The sequence below is a fragment of the Manis javanica genome, chromosome 13, assembly GCF_040802235.1.
Source record: "Manis javanica isolate MJ-LG chromosome 13, MJ_LKY, whole genome shotgun sequence".
NCBI lineage: Eukaryota > Metazoa > Chordata > Mammalia > Pholidota > Manidae > Manis > Manis javanica.
Window position 1 is genome coordinate 18,462,803 of NC_133168.1, and position 17,320 is coordinate 18,480,122.

Consider the following 17,320-nt stretch of genomic DNA (forward strand, 5'->3'; position numbering starts at 1 on the left):
CTGGCCGACACTGCCTCTCTTGCAGCCATCCTGTGGGGTCACATTCTCATCCTAAAGGGAAAGCTACCAAAATCCAAATCTTAAGGGAGCAGAAGAGAAGAAAGTTCACAGTATTCATTTCATATTGTTTCCAGGTCTCTCTTCTCTTATTTCTCTTCACCTTTAGAGTTTTGACTTCGGAGTGGTGTTATTTCTAATATAATACTCCACTCTCTTTTACAGTCTTTATTATGTTTGTTTCTTCCAAACAAACAATGGAGATGGAAGAATTAAATCTTTGTCAAAAGCAGAGAAAGAGTTGTGAGTGTAACTGAGAAGGTGGAGGGTTCAGCAGAAGCACTTTGCCCAGAACACACCCTTGTTTGGCCTTTTTGTTCCCTAAAGTTCCAACCATATCCCACCTGTTCTGCAGAGCGTCTCCTAGTTATCCCTCTCCTGGTGATTTCTCCCTCCCTTAGCTTCTCTTCAAGGTGCTGCAAGATCTCATAACCCAAGGTCAGTTTTGCTTTCAGTAGGCAGAGATAATGAGAGCTGCCATTTATTGAGGAGTTGTTACCTCATTGTGCTGCAAGATCCTGGAGGGCAGGGATATTTGTCTAGAAAATTGCGCCTCTGCCGTGCTGAACATCAACTGCTTCCTGCTGACGTTATTGGAGGGCTGGGAACCTCTGAGTCATTAGCACCAGGGCTTCAGTAAGGCCCCCGAAGGTCGCTCTAACAACAAACGGTGTCAGCCCAACCGTTCCTGGCAGAAAGTGTCTCAGCACAGACAAATGTTTTAAGTTCATATATAAAGTTTAGTAAGTGCTAATTATAAACAAAGGAGTCGAAATTGGAAGAGATGATCAATTCTAGAGACAAGGCTTATGCTCAGGCTTCTAATAACCCTTTGGAAACTGGGTAACCCATTCTGGAATGCTGGGATCTCTGTAAAAACAAAACAAAACAAAACAAAACAAAATTTGCTTTATTGGGTATGGAGAAGGTTTATCCAGTAATTATCAAGTAATGTAATTAACAGTATAAGCTGATAAATTTTCAAATAAACTGTACTCTTCTTGAATTTTGGATTGAATATGTGAATATGTGGAATAACTTGAAAGGTCGTGAACATTAAGACCCTATGAGAGAACGTGCATGGAAGTTCACGTGGCCCTTGCAGGCAGCTGTCACAGTGTAAGGCAGGAAGTTTCAGCCCCAGTTCTCTTCTCTATTTTCTATGCTGGATCTGGGACCTGAGGCAGGCTGCCCTTTGTGGTTCTGTTTTCTTATCTTTAAAATGAAGGCATTAAATTTCATGATATCTAATATTTCCACTGCAAAATTGTTTCTAAGCTCTTATTCCAAAAACGAAATGATTTCATGTCATTCTCACATCTCTAATTTTAGTTGAACTCACTCCTAGAAATGGTCCCCCAAAGATAAAACACTTATCTCTCTCTCTCTCATCTGCTTGTCATAAACAGAAAATACCTGTTATCAATGCTTCTTGAGTTGGGAAAGTGACTTTTACTATGCATTTTCACTTTCGGGATTTCTAAGAATAAGGCATATGAAGTTAAAGTAAGTTCATCTTAAGATTGACTTAAATTGTTCTTTTGGGCTTTTTTGTACATAGGTTTTGGAAAATAATCTTGGAGAGTCATTTAAAGTGATGAAACACACTCTGTCATTGTTCCAGCTTCTTTGTGTAGATGATGACAAGGTTTTGTAAAAAGAGACGTTCCATGAACCGTGTGTATGTGAGTGGCTTTGAATTCCTTTGTCTAGTTCCAACTGTCCTTTAATGTATATTGTAAATAGCAGGGACACATGAATTCTCCTCCAAGTTATGAGCCAAAACAAATGATCAGGTTACACCTGTTTGGTTGACACTACCTTGGAAACCACTAGACTCCATTTTCCTGAGCTTAAAGCACCAGTTTCCTTTCAGGGAAATAACAATCAACTCATGATTTTTCATCGGAAGAACACTGACTGAATCTCTTCTTCATCTCCACGTTTGTGTCAAGAGGTAAGTTGGGCTTGTTCCCCTTTTGATAGGATGTGTTTATTTAATGGGAAAATGGGGTTTCTTGTAATTGGGTACTCATGACTTTTTCCAAAAAGATCTGGAGAGAGAAGGAATCCTGATTATTACAAACCTCAACATCCTGTTATCAGCTTGACGCAGCATCACAGATGCCCGTTCTAGATAAGCTGCCTCTAAGGAAAGTTGCTTATTTGGAATGTGTGATTGACTTGAGGGCTTTTGGAGGTTGTGGCCAAGTCAGAACGCCTGCCCTGGGCACAGGGTGTGGGCTGGTGTGTCTGAGTGAGACAATGGGGGCCCAGGGAAACAGCCCAGGACCTTTCGGTGGCTCTTTCTATGTGACTTGAGGATAGCCTTTGCTCTGTTCCTAAGAGAGAAGCCTCTAAACATGACAACGCCTTTATTCATGCAAGATTAAAAATACCTGGCAAGCCTTACACATGTACGCGCATCAGCCCGTGTGGGTGATACTCTCCTAGTCAGGGTTGCTCGTGGCCCTCAGTGTTAACAATCTATTTTTTAGTAAACTGTTTTTATATCTATAAAACCTAAAAGTAGATTTTACATCTATAGGTCAATCATTAGACTTATGGCTTTTATGCGACTGTATTGACAAGAGAAAAATCAAACATGACAAAATCAATAAAAGTAAAATTAACTAAACTTTAGTGGACAAAAGATGTTTTGCTGAAGTTACATTTCTCCTCATTCAGAGAATAAGATACTGACTGCAGGAGCTGGCCCTCCCTCTCTCACCACGGAATGGGTAAGGGATTCTTCCTCCCCTGTCTCCGTCCAAACCACTGGCAGGCTTCATTGCTGCCGGCTCTCAGCGCAGCTTCATTTGACTTTCTCATGAGCATGACCCATCCTGGGTTTCTCATAAGCCCAAACAATGAAAATTCTCAACTAGGCTCAATATGATTTTATATATGATGTGTCAGAGGTCAGCAAACTTTTTCTGCAAAAAGCCAGTTGGTAAATATTTTAGGTTTTGAGGGCCTTGGTAGCTCTGTTGCAACTAGTCAATTCTGGTATTTTAGCATGAAAGCAGCCACAGAAAATAGTAAATGAATGGGCATGGCTGCATCCAAAGAAAAGTTTGTTTGTAAAGCAGGCCGTAGACTGGGTTTGTTTTGAAAGCTGTGTAGTTTGTCAAATCCTGATCAACATGAATGCTGAAATCCCGTGGGAGTCCTTAGTTATGAGCTAGTCATCCAGTGTTACTTTTTTTTAAAAAAAACATAAGAACAAAATACACACATAAACTTCCCTTAGGCCCTTGAGAGAATTTAACAGCAGACCCTCAGGGGCCATGATCCTGGGTTAAAAAACACTTTGCTTTTCATATCGAATTTACTGAGTATCATAATTCCTCCAAGTGGTAAAGATACCTCAAGACAAATGCTGGGCATAGAAGCCACAGGACATAAATCTGCAAAGAAGTAAAAAGCTAACCTCTTCAAACAATATGGCTTCTCTCTCACTTACCAACTTTACATCTCCCTGTATGGCCCCGGAAGATGACTGGTTAGCCAGAGACGCGTAAGATTCCTCAAGGGAAAAACAACCTAAGACAGGCACAGCCATCAGGTGAGAAATTGGGGATCAACAGAGGTGAGGCCTAGAACCTCAACCCCCTGTTTTGAGAGAAATCTTCTGCATCCGTGGATGTTTTGCTGCCCTTGTCTAGCTTGGATTAATACTTAGCTTATAGGCACACACCTGATCATCTACGTTTGCTTTCTTACAGCACTAAACTATGTTTTCTACCTTTATCTCGCATCTACCTACCACTTCAGCATTTTATTAAAAATAATAATAATAATGATAATAATAAGGGAGAAATGTGGGATTCACATATAAATCAAGTATAAAAATCAAACAAATATTCATATTTGACCTGATTGTTTATAGTTCATAATGCGTGATCAAAACCGGAAGTTTCTGTGACGACTGCCCTTGTACTGTTCACCATGTAAGAACTTATTCACTATGTAAGAATTTGTACACCATGTAAAAACTTGTTCATTGTGCTTCAGAAGATCCGAGACTGATGAGAATTAGACTTGGGGTGGATTAATGATTGTGCATTGAGTCCCCTGTACAGAATTTTATTGTTGTTAACTGTTAACAACCATTTGATCAATAAATATGAGAGATGCCCTCTCAAAAAAAAAAACAAAAAATCAAAACACTCTGCTTTATGGGTTTTCCAAACGGGCTACCTCTAAAACTGAAAATGTGTTGTATTCAAACAGGGGGTTTAAAGGGAGCTGTAACCGACAACATGCTCAGCGTGCCTCAGAGGGAGAAAGAAGCCCTTGAGAGGAAACTCTTTTCTTTAGAGGTTGAATGATTTGTGCGCAAGGTAGGGCAGAGTTATAAATGAACCAGAAAATCCAGCAACCTCACAGAGGGAGTGAGGGGACCAGTCATGCAGGAACCGGGTTCTGCAAAGTAGTTGGAAATCCAGTGTCCCTCAAACACAAGTTCCAAACAGCATTATTTAGTCATTACAGAGCAGGTCTCCAGCTCCAGCTTGCCAGTCCCTGAACCACACGAGTTAAGACCCCTATGTGGTGGGGAGCTGCTGGCATAGCAAAGCTCATGCTGCAGTTCAGAGGATGGGTGGGCTGCATTCAGTCCTGAAGGTTCAGGAGCTCAGGTGCCTGGTTCACCCAGTGCTGAGTCAGTTCATCCGCATTAACCAAGCCCGGAGGACCCTACTTTATAAAGCTTCTCCCCAGAGACTCTGTATCTATCTAATCTCCTCGTCAAGAAAATTATTACTCAGAAGGTTGCTAGGCAAATTGGAGTAACAAGAATCAAATGAGTGTAACAGACATGCATGCAATCCAGGAGGTACAAAACTCAGACGCACAAACTCTCCTTGCCCATACAACATGATTGTTGTAACTCACTTTTGGAACTTGACCCTTGTATGTGTTCTCACTAGTTCTAACAACAGCTTAGCATGTTTTCTATAGGCTTGTCCCAGAAAATCCAGGATCCTTGGCTGTAGAAGACAGAAATGGAATATTTCACATCTGCACATCAGAGTGTTTTCTCTAGGTATAGAAACATGCAATGTAGTTTCTGTGCATCTGTCTTTCTTGCAGAACTTTGTACTTTTGCTAACGTTTGCTGACGGGTCATTATTCCAGTCGCAGGACTACACAGTTGGGTTAGCTTCTCTTCCTTCATTTATTATCCACTTTACTCAGGGTACAGTTTGGTTGCTATGACTGGAAAATAAGTTTCCAATTCTCACCTTGATGCTCAAGGTCTTGCATAATCTATACCCTTGTATTTACCAACATTCTAGTGTTTTCCAGGTTATCCAAGGAATGCAAATAGGTAATCTTTTTGGGATGGGTTTCTTCTGTAAATAGCTAATAGTTTCTCATGATTAGGAAAGGAGGTGTTTGTCTCCGAATTCTGACTTTTTTAATTTAGCATGACTTTGCTCTCACTCCAGGATGTCATATTTTATTCTCAGTTTCTCTTGATTGAATTCTTAACTTCTTGTATTCTTAATTTCTGTGACTGTACTCTTCATTTCTCTTGATCGGTTAGTAGAACCTTGGAATAGTTGGTGGGGGACTTTTGGTTGGATTTTGGGGGAGGGGGAGGCTCTTCAAATTTTACTGGTTTGATGAAGATGATACTTAAATTGATATTTGTTATGCACCAGGTGCTGTCCTAAGTGCTTCAAATGAACTTACGCATATCTCTTCACTCACGGTGATACTCTAAAGCAAGTTCCTTCTAAGTGAGCAGAATTTGACATGTACAGATATATTTTCTGTAGGTATTCATTCGGTTGTGACTCCTGAATATGCAGCACACAGGGAATAGTTATTTAAAATTTTCCATTTACACAATTTTCCTCCAAAGTCCCCATTTTGAGGATTAGATAGGTGTCTGTTGTGAAGAGGAGGGTTAAAACGATTAGTCAGTCATTATTGAGCCAACCAGACGATTCTGACTTCTTAGACCTCTGGCACGTGCATATGCACGTGTACCCCCACACACGCTGGCCCCATTTCCCAGCTACATTCCATCTGGGGTTTTTAATAAAACTATGAAACAACTGAATCAACATTGATGCCAGTAATGAAAACCACGCTTTTCTATAAATTTGACATTTGAATTGAGTACATAGGAATGAATGGATACTTCCTGTCAATATTAGTATTAGATATGACAGTTGAGTGATATGAAAATTACTTTAATTTTTTCTTTGAGCTGAATTCTCTTAGAGTGATCAGGGGGAAGAATTAAGGCCCATGAGGACTGCATGGGTGCTTCATTCTTGGCAAAATGCAAAGAAATTTGAGACTGAATATTTAGCTGAAACTCAACTTTGCTGTTTCTTTTGCTAAATGTAGCTAACAAATATTTACTGAACAACTGCTTTATGCTAACCACTTTGGAGGGCCCAGAACAGGTAGAAAACATGGTCTTTGACTCCAACAGCACATAAGGTTCTTTGGGGAGAAGCAATCTCTATGAGACTAGATAAGGTGTTATATCACCAAGGGCTCCGGTATGTGCCAAGGTTCAGGACAGATCTGCAGAGACAGATCGCACTTGGGAGGCCGTGAGGTAAGGCGGGGCAGAAAGGAGGGGGAGTAGCAACAGCCTGGAGACGTGAATCATGTGGGCGCTTGAGAGGGGGAGACGTAGGTAGGTGGGGGTGGGGAAGGATGCACCTTCTCACCAAAGTGGGTGTTGGTGAATGTGAGCAGACTCAGTGAATACTTTTTTAATATAAGTAATCTCAAATATTGGGTGGCATACTTATAGTAAAAAATCATTCCTTGTTTATCGGAATTTCAAATTTCACTGGATATCCTGCATTTTTATTTGCTCAATCTGACAACCTTAACCCCTTCTTTGTAAAACAGAAAACAGACAGACTATAGAGATATTAATCGCTTAAGTATGTGATTCTAAGTTATAAGTGGCATGAAGGAAAAGAGACCACTATTACACACGAGAGTACCAAGGAAGACTAAATTTAATTGGTAGGATCAAGGAAAGCGTCTCTGGTTCAGGCGAAGGAGACAGGAGAGCTGCAGGTACGGGGAGCAAAATGCACTCAGGGTCCAGAGGAGGAGGTGAAAGCGGAGCAGGCCTGGAATTCATGTAGCTTGGAGATGCAAGACGAGGTCAGAGAAACGGGGCAAGGGCACCGTGGAAGCAGGGCTTCGTCATCCAGTGAGTATTTGGCTTTCTTTTTCTACCCTAAGTGCAAATGGGAAGCCATGTCAGGGCATTAAGCAGAAAAACGAGATGACATAAATCTCCACTTGAACTGTTATTCTGGCTGTGGAATGGAGAATGATTCGGAGGCCGCCAAGAATGGGAAAAGGGGAGACAGGAAGGCTATGATGGTGCACCAGGCAGGGGACCACGGAGGTTCGGACCAGGGTGGTGGCAGAGCAGATGAATAGAATGAAAAGTTTCGGGTCATATTTAAGAGATAGAAACTTCGGACTTGACTACAGACTGGACGTGGGGCTTGGGGCAGACAGAAGGTGAAGAGCAGCTCCCAGGCTTCCAGCTTCCGCAGTAGGGTGGGTGGTGGCGGGTAGTTGAGGTCGGGAGGGAGGCCTGGAGGAGGAGCCGTGTTTTGGGAGGAGGCGGCAAGTGGAATAAGCGACAGCGGGAGCTCACTTCTGGACACCTTAGGTTTATGAGACGACATCCTAGTGGAGGTGACAAGGATGCAGCTGGAGCACAGAGGTGAGAGGCCTGGGCTGGAGATACGTAATTTGGGGAGTCAGGGACATGTGTTTAGAGGCAAGAAAGATTGAACCCGAATTGTCACGTGATTTTCCTCCATGGTAACATTCCAGGTGTATATTGATAAACTTGATTTGTAAACCTTTATTCTATGGACAGGCCTTTTCAACTTCCAACTGTTAGAAAAGACATGCACGTGAAACAGTGATAGTTCTCTGATTTCTCAGTGTTTCTTTTTTATTAGGCTTTTTTCAGATTTAATTTTGCCTGTTTTTACTGTAGAAAATATGAGCAAAATCATGAAAACATAAAATTATCTAAGAATTTTTTTTATTGATAAGTCTTATTCATATTTTCCTTTGTCCCTATTTCTGCTCCCTACCTAACAGTTCTCCTCAAATGCCCAGGTTATTTGGACCCCTTTTGTTCCCTTAGATTCTAAATAGGATATTAAATAGGAACTTTTTCATTGGGGTAAAATATACATAACATAAAATTTGCCATTTTAATCATTTTTGAGTGTACAATTGAATGGCATTAATTATGTTATCAGTATTGTACAACTACTGCCACTATTTCCAAACTTTTTCTTCCCCAAGCAAAACTCTTTAACCATTAAGCAATAACTACCCATTTTCCTTTCCTTCCAGTTCCAAATAAACTGTGACCTATTTTCTGTCTCTAAGAATTTGCTTCTTCTGGATACCTCTTATAACTACGGTGGATGCCCCCACCATGTTTGTTCTTTGTGTTGGACTTACTTCACTTACCATAACATCTTCAAGGTTCATCTTGGCTGTACTATGTATCAGAACTTCATTGCTTTTTATGACTGAATATTATTCCATATATACCACCTTTTTGTGTCCACTCAGCTGTTGATGGTAACTTGGATCGTTTCTAGCTGTTGGCTGTTGAGAATAATATTGAAATGAACACTGGCATATGAATATCTCTTTGAGCCCCTGCTTTCAGTTTTTGGGGATATATAACCCCGAAATGGCATTGCCGGTAATTCTATGTTTAGCTTTTTGACTTGCCAACCTATTTTCCACGGTGACTGTGCCATTTTACATTCCCACCAACCCTGTATAATTTCTCCACATCCCACCAGCTCTGTGTAATTTCTCCACATCCTTACCAACACGTTATTTTACATTTTTAAAATGATACTCATCCTAGTGTGAAGTGGTATCTAATATTGTAGTTTTCATTTGCATTTCCCTAATGACTGATGGTATTGAACATCTTTGCATTTGTGGATTGACCATTTGTTTATCTTCTTTGAAGACACGTCTATTCAAATCTTTAGCCCATTTTCAAATTGTCTTTTGTTGTTGAGTTTTGTAGTTCCTTATGTGACTTAGAAAGAAAAACTGGAACTGGGTAAGGCCTTGAAAAACAAGTTAATCATGAGCACCGGGTGGTGGGCAGCTGTGACCCTTGGTCAGCTAACCTTGGTCAGTAAATCTTACATACCAAGCTTATCGTGCAGAACCTCCCTAACCATTGAGGAGTAGTCTTACCCTGCCCTTGCTTAACCCCAGGATATATGTCTTGCAAGAATAATGTATAGTTATAGAAAATTGCTATGAGTTAAGTGCTTTGAAATTGCTATATAAACCCTTGGCTCTGAGTGCTCGGGGTCCTTGTTGAGACCCGCTGCATCGGGCTGACTTGGACCCCAACTAGTTGGCTGAATAAAGACTTTGCTTGAATTTACATCTCTATGCCTGTGTAGTTTGTTCTCTGGGGAAGCCTCGGAAGCCTGCACCCTAACACTTATGTTTCTAGATATTACCAGACAGATGGCTTATCAATATTTTTTTCTCCTTTTCTTGGTTGTCTTGTCACCTTCCTGATAATGTCCTTTGATAAACAAACGTTTTTAACTTTGATGAAATCCAATTTATCTATTTTGTTTCTTTTGTTATTCATGCTTTGGTGCCTTATCTAACAATCATTACCTAAGGTCATGATGATTTATCCCTATGTATTATTCTAAGAGTTTTATAGTGTTAGTTCTTATACTGACCCACTTTGAGTTAATTTTTAAAAATTGTATGAGGTAGGAATCCATTCCTTCTTTTGCATGTGGAAATCTGGCTATCCTAGCACCTTTTTCCCACCTCCACTTTTAATTGAGATGAAAAATTAAAAAATAAGATTTTTACATTTCCAACATTATTCCTGATACTGGGAATATTTTATATTTTACTTTCTGAAAATATTTGATTAACTGAATTTTCCAAACTAAATTCCTGTGCAGTTAACTGCTATTTCTTAAAAGACAGGAGAAAGTTACAGGAGAATTGGTACATTAGAATTGGTAAATGGAAACTCTTTAAAAATTGGGAGTAATCCTTGTTGATTTAAGAGAAGAGATAAATTAATGACCCTTATTTTAAAAATAAGGAAATAATGTGAATTATGATTAAGAGGTAAAAAGGTTGAGCTAATGATTTTATTTAAGCTTTCAAATACTTAAAGGGCTATTACATGGAGATTGTTAATTACCATCCACCTTAACAGGAACAGAGTTAGGAAAAAAAATATTCAACTTGCAATTGGAAAGACTTCACTTTGACACCAAGAAAAGGTTTTTAATGACAAAATAAGAAAATAATAATGATAATGCTTATTGAGCATCTACCATGCATCAGGCTATTTTGAGTCCCAAGAGGTAGGTATTATCATCAGAGATGAACTTGGACTTGAACCCAAGGAGTCCAACACTGTCCCTAGTCTCTTACCCATCATGCTAAACCCCCTCGATTAAAGGTGAACTTATGTTAGAACACTCCTTCCTCCCTTCTGAGAAAAGTCACTGCCTTTCCATTAGCAGAAAATTTCAAAACAGGATGACCATTTCTCAGTCAAATGAAATTCATAATCCTGACACATTTCTGTCTTCTGATGCTGTTCAAACACTAGTTGCTTTCTTACAGTTTTTCTTCTAACAGTCATCTGGATCCATTCTTACCTTCCTCCCTTCTCTAAAATGCCTAGCAGGGTACTTTCAAATGTTTTGCAATGTTACATAAATACCATCTTGGGTAATATGGACAAATGCCCAGTGACACATGTCAGGGAAACATGATACTTTTTTCCCCCCTTTTTAATCTTTGGGGCTTTGTTTTAGTAATTCATGGAGACATTAACCTTTCAGGTGGATTTGAGAATCCTTTTTATTTATTACAATTTTGTTTATGCTTTGAAACCCAAGAACCTTGAAGTACTTATTCCCTGGTGAGCACAGCATGGTGTACGTGTGTCTGTTTTCTCTGAATACATCTCCTGTCAGGGCTCCGGGGTGTGGGCTACAGACTGTCCTCTCTGCAGGAGATAATGTGCTGTGCTCCAGCAGGTGTGCTGTCATAACAAGGCCCCGATTCTCCTACCTTCTTGGGTGCCCTCACATCATCATTTCCATGATACTCTTTTTGGCTGAGTCTATGGAGAAAGCAAGATATAATTCATTTTTGTAATAAGAAATAAGATCAGAAATGGCAAAGTGTTTTACTTGAGAAATCACAAAGTGTATTAGCAGCAGACCTTGAACTACAGTCCACATTTCTGATCATAGTAGAAAGTTAAGAGCAGCAGCAAGCAAGTGAAAGAAAGAAAGAGCAAGAGAAAGAGATGGGGGAGGAGGGAGGGATGGAAGGAAGGAAGAGAGAGAGAGAACAAAATGAAAGGAAGAAAGAAAGAAAAAAGGAAGGAAGGGAGGGAGGGAGGAAGGAAGGAAGAAAGCAAAAAAAAAATAGCAGTGGTTTTCAACTGGAATACTTGCCCTAGGGTACATGTGGCAATGTCTGGAGCCATTTCTGGTTGTCACAAATGGGGACAGAAGATGGTGGTCGCAGCATCTGGCTGGTAGAGGGCAGGGCCGCCGCTGACCACCCTGCAGTGCACAGGCAGCTGCTGTGACAAAGAGTCACCATCCCCAGTGGCGCCACCGCCCAGCAGCTCTGTTTTGGAGTCATGGAAATGGGGTTCGAACCCTCCTCTGCATCTTACTTTGCAACTGCATTTCTCAGAGTCTGTTTTCTCATCTGAAAGAACAAAACAACTGCCACCATAAACAAACAAACCAAACCAATCAAACAAAAACCCACTTTCAGGGTGGTTGTAAGAGACCAACTCGAAAGCACTGAACAGAGAGTGCTGAGCATATGGTGGACCCAGCAAACAAAAGTCAGGGCCCAGCCCACGGAGCTTAGTCACAGAACATGACGGCAGCAGAGAATGCTGGAAAGACAATGTCACTGAAACGAAAAGGAAGGCTCCCTCGCTTCCTATCAGCTTGTACAGGGAAAAGAGCAAAAGGGATGGCCAGAGACAGGCCCAAAAGAGTCAAGCAGCATCAAGGATGTAGCAGGAGGGGAGGGGAAGAGATGATGAGACTGGAAATGGAAAGCAGTGGAATGCTGGATAGGCAAGAGAGATTTCAGCAGGGACTTGGCGATGACTTTGAGATATGCAGGAGGAATCACAAGGCCTTGGTGAGCAAGTAATAAATGGTCTTAAGAGAGGAGTCCAGGATGAATGTGAGATTTCCAACTTGGGTGCTTGGGTATTGGTGAGGCCATTTAGCAAGGTAAAGAAATCAACGGGCAGGGCAGATAATAAGTTCAAACATGGACATATCAAGTTTGAGATACCCTGGGTTATTTCGATGGTGACCAGGTGGCAGTGCGATTCGGAAACCTGAGGAAGAGTGAAAGATTTGAGAGTCAGAAACCTGAAAGCAGTAGTTGAATCCATGGTAACAAATGAGATTTTCTAAGGAGAGCATTTGAGTGAGAAAAGAGCAGAAGACAGAGCTCTTAAGAGGTGGACAAAGAAAGCTAAGTTGGCACAACCAAGGGGACCAGACCAACAGAAAGGGAAGGTAGAAGAGTCTCAAAGTCAAGGCTGAAAAAATATCAAGAACAGAAGTGCAGTCCACAGTATCAAATGTCATAGAAAAAAATAAATGAAATCCAAAGTATCTAGACGATTTGGTAGTTGAGTGGAAGTGCTCATGAAAAGTGAAATGCAATGGTGAACAGATAAACAGAGTAAATAGTAGTTCAGAAAGTCGAAATAAGGGACAAAGGAAAGACAGACTGTCAGGAAGAGAAGCTGTGCAGGCGCCCCCGCTGAAGATGGGCGGCACTTACGCACATTTACACGCCGAGAGGAGGGAACGGTGGAGGCTGACGATACAGAATACGTCACAGGGAGAACGGGCAGATCAAGGATGGGATGTAGAAGCAGAATGACCACTTCGAGGCCAGAGGAGACTGACTCACCCTTCAAAACCGGGTGAAGCCGGTTAGCTGGTTACGGGTCTAAGTGGGTCTGGAGGGTGAGGGAACTCGAGTTGGAAGGAGTTCATCTTGAAGAGCCTTGCCCTTCACTGCTGAACTCTAGGCGAGCTCAGGAGCTGGTCTGGGACGTGGGACACAGGAAGAAGCAGGCGCAGGGAATGACCTTTAAGGACTGGGGAGGGGCACTGACAAGTTAGAAAGTGAAGAGAGACTCAGACTACAAGAAGCTAGCATATGAGGGGAACCTCAAGATATCAAAGTCACTTTGGGATTCATATCTAATTATTTTTCCATCAGCAACAAAACCCATCCATTCTTAAAGAGAAGCAATAAACTAGGGTTTGTTTGAAAATGGCATATTGTATGTGGGGTGACCAACCAAACTCCAAATTAAACAGGGCATGGGGTCAGCCAGTTACTTCTGTGGAGCCATTGTGTCATCTTGTCTGGAAGTGACCATATCTTATAGGATTCTTAGCCCTTTATTGGTCTTGTGGTAACACAGAAACTTGAGTTTATTTTCTATAATCCCATAATCAAAAAAGGATATAGAAATAATCAACGGAAGAGAAATGAATGAATCATGATGAAATTGTTTTCTTTTGCAGAACCTTGCCTTCTTTTGAGCCTAAGTCATGAGCTGGTTGTTCCTCAGAGACCTCCTGAGTGGAGTCAATGAACACTCAGCGGAGACGGGGCGGGTTTGGCTTGTGGCTGTGTGCATCCTCCGTGTGCTGGTCTACGTGGCGACAGCAAAGCAGGTGTGGAAAGATGAGCAGAAGGACTTTGAGTGCAACGTCAGACAGCCCGGTTGTGAAAATGTGTGCTTTGACTACTTCTTCCCCATCTCCCAGGCCAGACTCTGGGCCTTACAGCTGATCGTGGTCTCCACACCTTCCCTTCTGGTGGTTCTGCATGCAGCCTCCTGCGAGGGTAGAGAGAAAAGGCCCAGAGAGAGACTCTCCGTCGGCCCGGGTAGGAGGGGCGGGGGCCTGTGGTGCGCTCACCTGGTCAGCCTCCTGGTTAGAACTGGTTTGGAAATCGGCTTCCTGGTTTTATTTTACAAGCTGTACGATGGGTTCAGTGTTCCCCACCTCGTGAAGTGTGACTTGAAGCCTTGCCCCAGCACTGTGGAGTGCTTCATCTCTAAACCCACCGAGAAAACCGTCTTCACCCTCTTCTTGGTGGTCAGCTCAGGCCTGTGCGTTGTGTTGAATATCACTGAACTGAGCTTTTTGGTTCTCAAGTGGCTGATTAAGTACTGGCTTCAAAAATACCCTAAAAGACTCAGGTCTTCAGCGTGGGAGCGCCGCAACCTCAGGTCCCCCAACCGCGCTGAGCTAGGGGCCCCGGCCCTGCTGCAGGACCACCGTGAGGACTCCGCTGGGAGCCCGCCCCGCGGAATGGAGCAGAGCTACCGCGTGCCGCACGAGGGTTAGGCGAGGAAAACCTGCGTCCCTCCTTAGGCAAGACAAAGGGTGTGGGCCTTAATTGTCATTTGAAAGGAATCTTAAAAATTTCCATATGCACTCGGTTATGTATGTTAGAGTTCTCATTGTCTCCCTGTAGGGTTCATGTGGGTCCCCTGAGTTGTGTTTTAATAGTCAATCAACAATGAATCTGAAGAAATCCAACTGATAGCATGATTCAGAGTGCTTTGATCTGTCAACTGGAAAATATAAAAAGTGACCCTGTTGATAAACGTGATGGTCACGGAGGCGCTAAGGCTCTTTCCGAAGTGGCCCAGGCCGACTGAGGCTGTGGAGAGAAAGCCCACGGGGAGCAGGGGGCGAAGTGGTCTCCAAGGTAAAAGCAAACACTACTGAAACAGTCCATTTAGGACTGAGCTAGCAGACACTCCGAGAAGGTCACTGTGCAGTCCCGCAGGGAGGGAGGCCCCGGGAAAGAAGCCGACTGATGGGGGCCGGGGAGGACTCAGAAAAAGGACATGCCCCCTCAATACCTGACACTTCTCTTTCACCGTGGAACATTGCAATGCTGCGCAATTTCCATACTGTTGAATCTTTTTGAAGTGAGGAATTCACAATGTATTATACAATCTGTCACAGTTTGCCTACAGTTTAGTAGTACATCTCCCTCTGGAATAGATAATAAAATGAGCACTGTACTGCTACATTGATGCAAAACATGTCAACGAATAAAGACGTGTTTATGACCACTTAATCTGAAGACCATAGCTTTCTCTTACTTTCCTGTATAAAAATCACAGATATATTCTTCTTGGATTTAATATTCTAACATATGTGCGCTTCTCCAGAATAAAAATGAAATGGTTTTGCAGTGTTACTTGGCTGTCACCAATATCATTACTTGGCTGCACTGGGTATGATTATTCTGTAAAATGAAACTTGTTCTGACATTTTTAGAACAGGATTTGCAACTCTGCTTGGTAAAGATAGCTCAGAAATCATTATTCTCTGCTGGGAACTTTTTAACAAAAAGTCAGTGCATAGAAATGTAAATTTAGCTGAAACCAATCATGTCATGTCTTCCACCGCCTGCCTTCTTCAACAGAAAATGTCTTACTACAATTCATGCATAATGAAGGTAATTTGTGCCTTTATGTGGTTTACAGACAGTGTCATCATCTGTCTTAACTGTGCAGAGAGGAAGGTGAACTCTGTGGTTTTCCATTCTTCAACTCATACCCCAAATCACGTGCAGCAACACCCATGTGCTTTCCCATTTGACATGGAAACATCCAGCCTTTGCAAATGCAGGTGACCCTTGAAGGATTTAAAGGAATAATTTTTTTTTTCTTTGAACAATGATTGATGGTTGAAGAGGTTTAAGGTTTTTGAGGCCCTGAGCATGGCATGGGATCTAAAAAATAGGGTTTTGGTATGCTAAACTAAAATAGAAATGAAGGAATTTTCCAGTCTGAGTTTGCTGCCAAAAATGTTTTTGGGGGTCTCAGCCTCTTTACATCAGTTACGCCAACAAGTCCTGCTCAAGCAAAAAGGATTGTTACATATTTTCATTCTTTGGTTTTCCATTTTTCACAGAGATGGAAGGGTAATGGATGCAAGGGCCTTTAATGAAGCTGCTTAGATAGGAAGGACAGTGATTTTTTTTCCTTTAACGTCATTTAATTTATAAAATGACTCTCTTGTAAGAACCTTTTGAAGGTTGTCCTGGTGTCAGTAAAAACCCAAAGCATTTGACTGAGAGAAATTGGCAGTTATATGCTGGCATCTTTATTCTGTTTCTCTTATTAATCAATTAATATTTACTGAGCAATGATCAACAGAAGCAAGACACTGTGCTATGCACCTTCAGGGATATAATACATACTTCCTGCCTGAAGAAAATTTCCATTTTCATGAAGCAACAAAGAAGTGAAGATGGACCTTCTGGGGCTCAGAAAGCAGACTGTGACCTTTGGGATGAAGAAAATGACCTCCCCTCCCCGCCAAAAAAAGGCAGTTATTTCTTTCAAGGTCGTACATCTAGTAAAGGCAGAATTAACAATCAATGATAGGTCTTCTTTAAACCATTTTATTAAGACATCAGGCTCCCCAGATCATTAAACAGATGTCTTCCTAATGTCATTCAAGCCATTCCTGATGTGCAGTGATTTTGATTGCCCAGCACTTGTCCCCGAAATCTTTATGGTTAAAGACTTTGCCCCTGGCCACAGGGTTTCTTCTAATTAGAGCCAGAGGGAAATTATCTCCAAGTGCTTGTAGGAAAGAATGCCTAGGGCTGCAGGGAGTTGCATCTTCAGTCTTCCCTGCATCTTCAGTCTTCCCGAGCAAACTAAACCTATTTCCTTAAGACAGGCAGACTGCCAAGACCAGAGGGTTAGGGAACAAGGCAAAGACCTGAGGGTGTGTGAATTTTTCAGTCCTGCTGTCACTAATACTGGCTCCACCCCCACCCATTCTTCAATTTAGTTACAGGAGAGAGAAATTCCCCATTTTTGCTTAAGCTACTTTAAATTGGGTTTCTGTGTCTTGCACCTGAGTCCTCTTAAAACCATGATTCTCCATAAATTTATTTTCTGTCCAACAGAAAAAAAGAGGTAGGACACGTCTCCTGCACTTTTCCTCTTGTGGGCATCAAGCATCCTAACCTTTACATGTGTATGTAGAGAATGTTTGTGTAAATGGGAAAAGAGGTAGAAGGAGCTCAACACAGGTGATAAGACAGAGAGATGAACTTTATCTTTATAAAGCTTTTCATTATTTCACATTAC

At 41.7% G+C, this 17,320-nt stretch overlaps 1 protein-coding gene across 2 annotated transcripts; it reads left to right on the top strand.

Annotated features, from left to right (window-relative positions):
• The first annotated feature begins 1,898 nt into the window (after positions 1 to 1,898).
• On the top strand, positions 1,899 to 15,396 carry GJB7 (gap junction protein beta 7). 2 transcript variants are annotated; one of them, XM_037013803.2, is made up of 3 exons: positions 1,910 to 2,014; positions 2,746 to 2,798; positions 13,710 to 15,396. In XM_037013803.2, the coding sequence occupies exon 3, from the start codon at positions 13,737 to 13,739 to the stop codon at positions 14,538 to 14,540; it is 804 nt and encodes a 267-aa protein (XP_036869698.2). In that variant the 5' UTR covers positions 1,910 to 2,014; positions 2,746 to 2,798; positions 13,710 to 13,736; the 3' UTR covers positions 14,541 to 15,396. The 2 variants fall into 2 exon arrangements, with proteins under 2 accessions (XP_017533937.3, XP_036869698.2); XM_017678448.3 differs by lacking the exon at positions 2,746 to 2,798 and having other exon boundaries at positions 1,899 to 2,014.
• Positions 15,397 to 17,320: the final 1,924 nt, after the last annotated feature.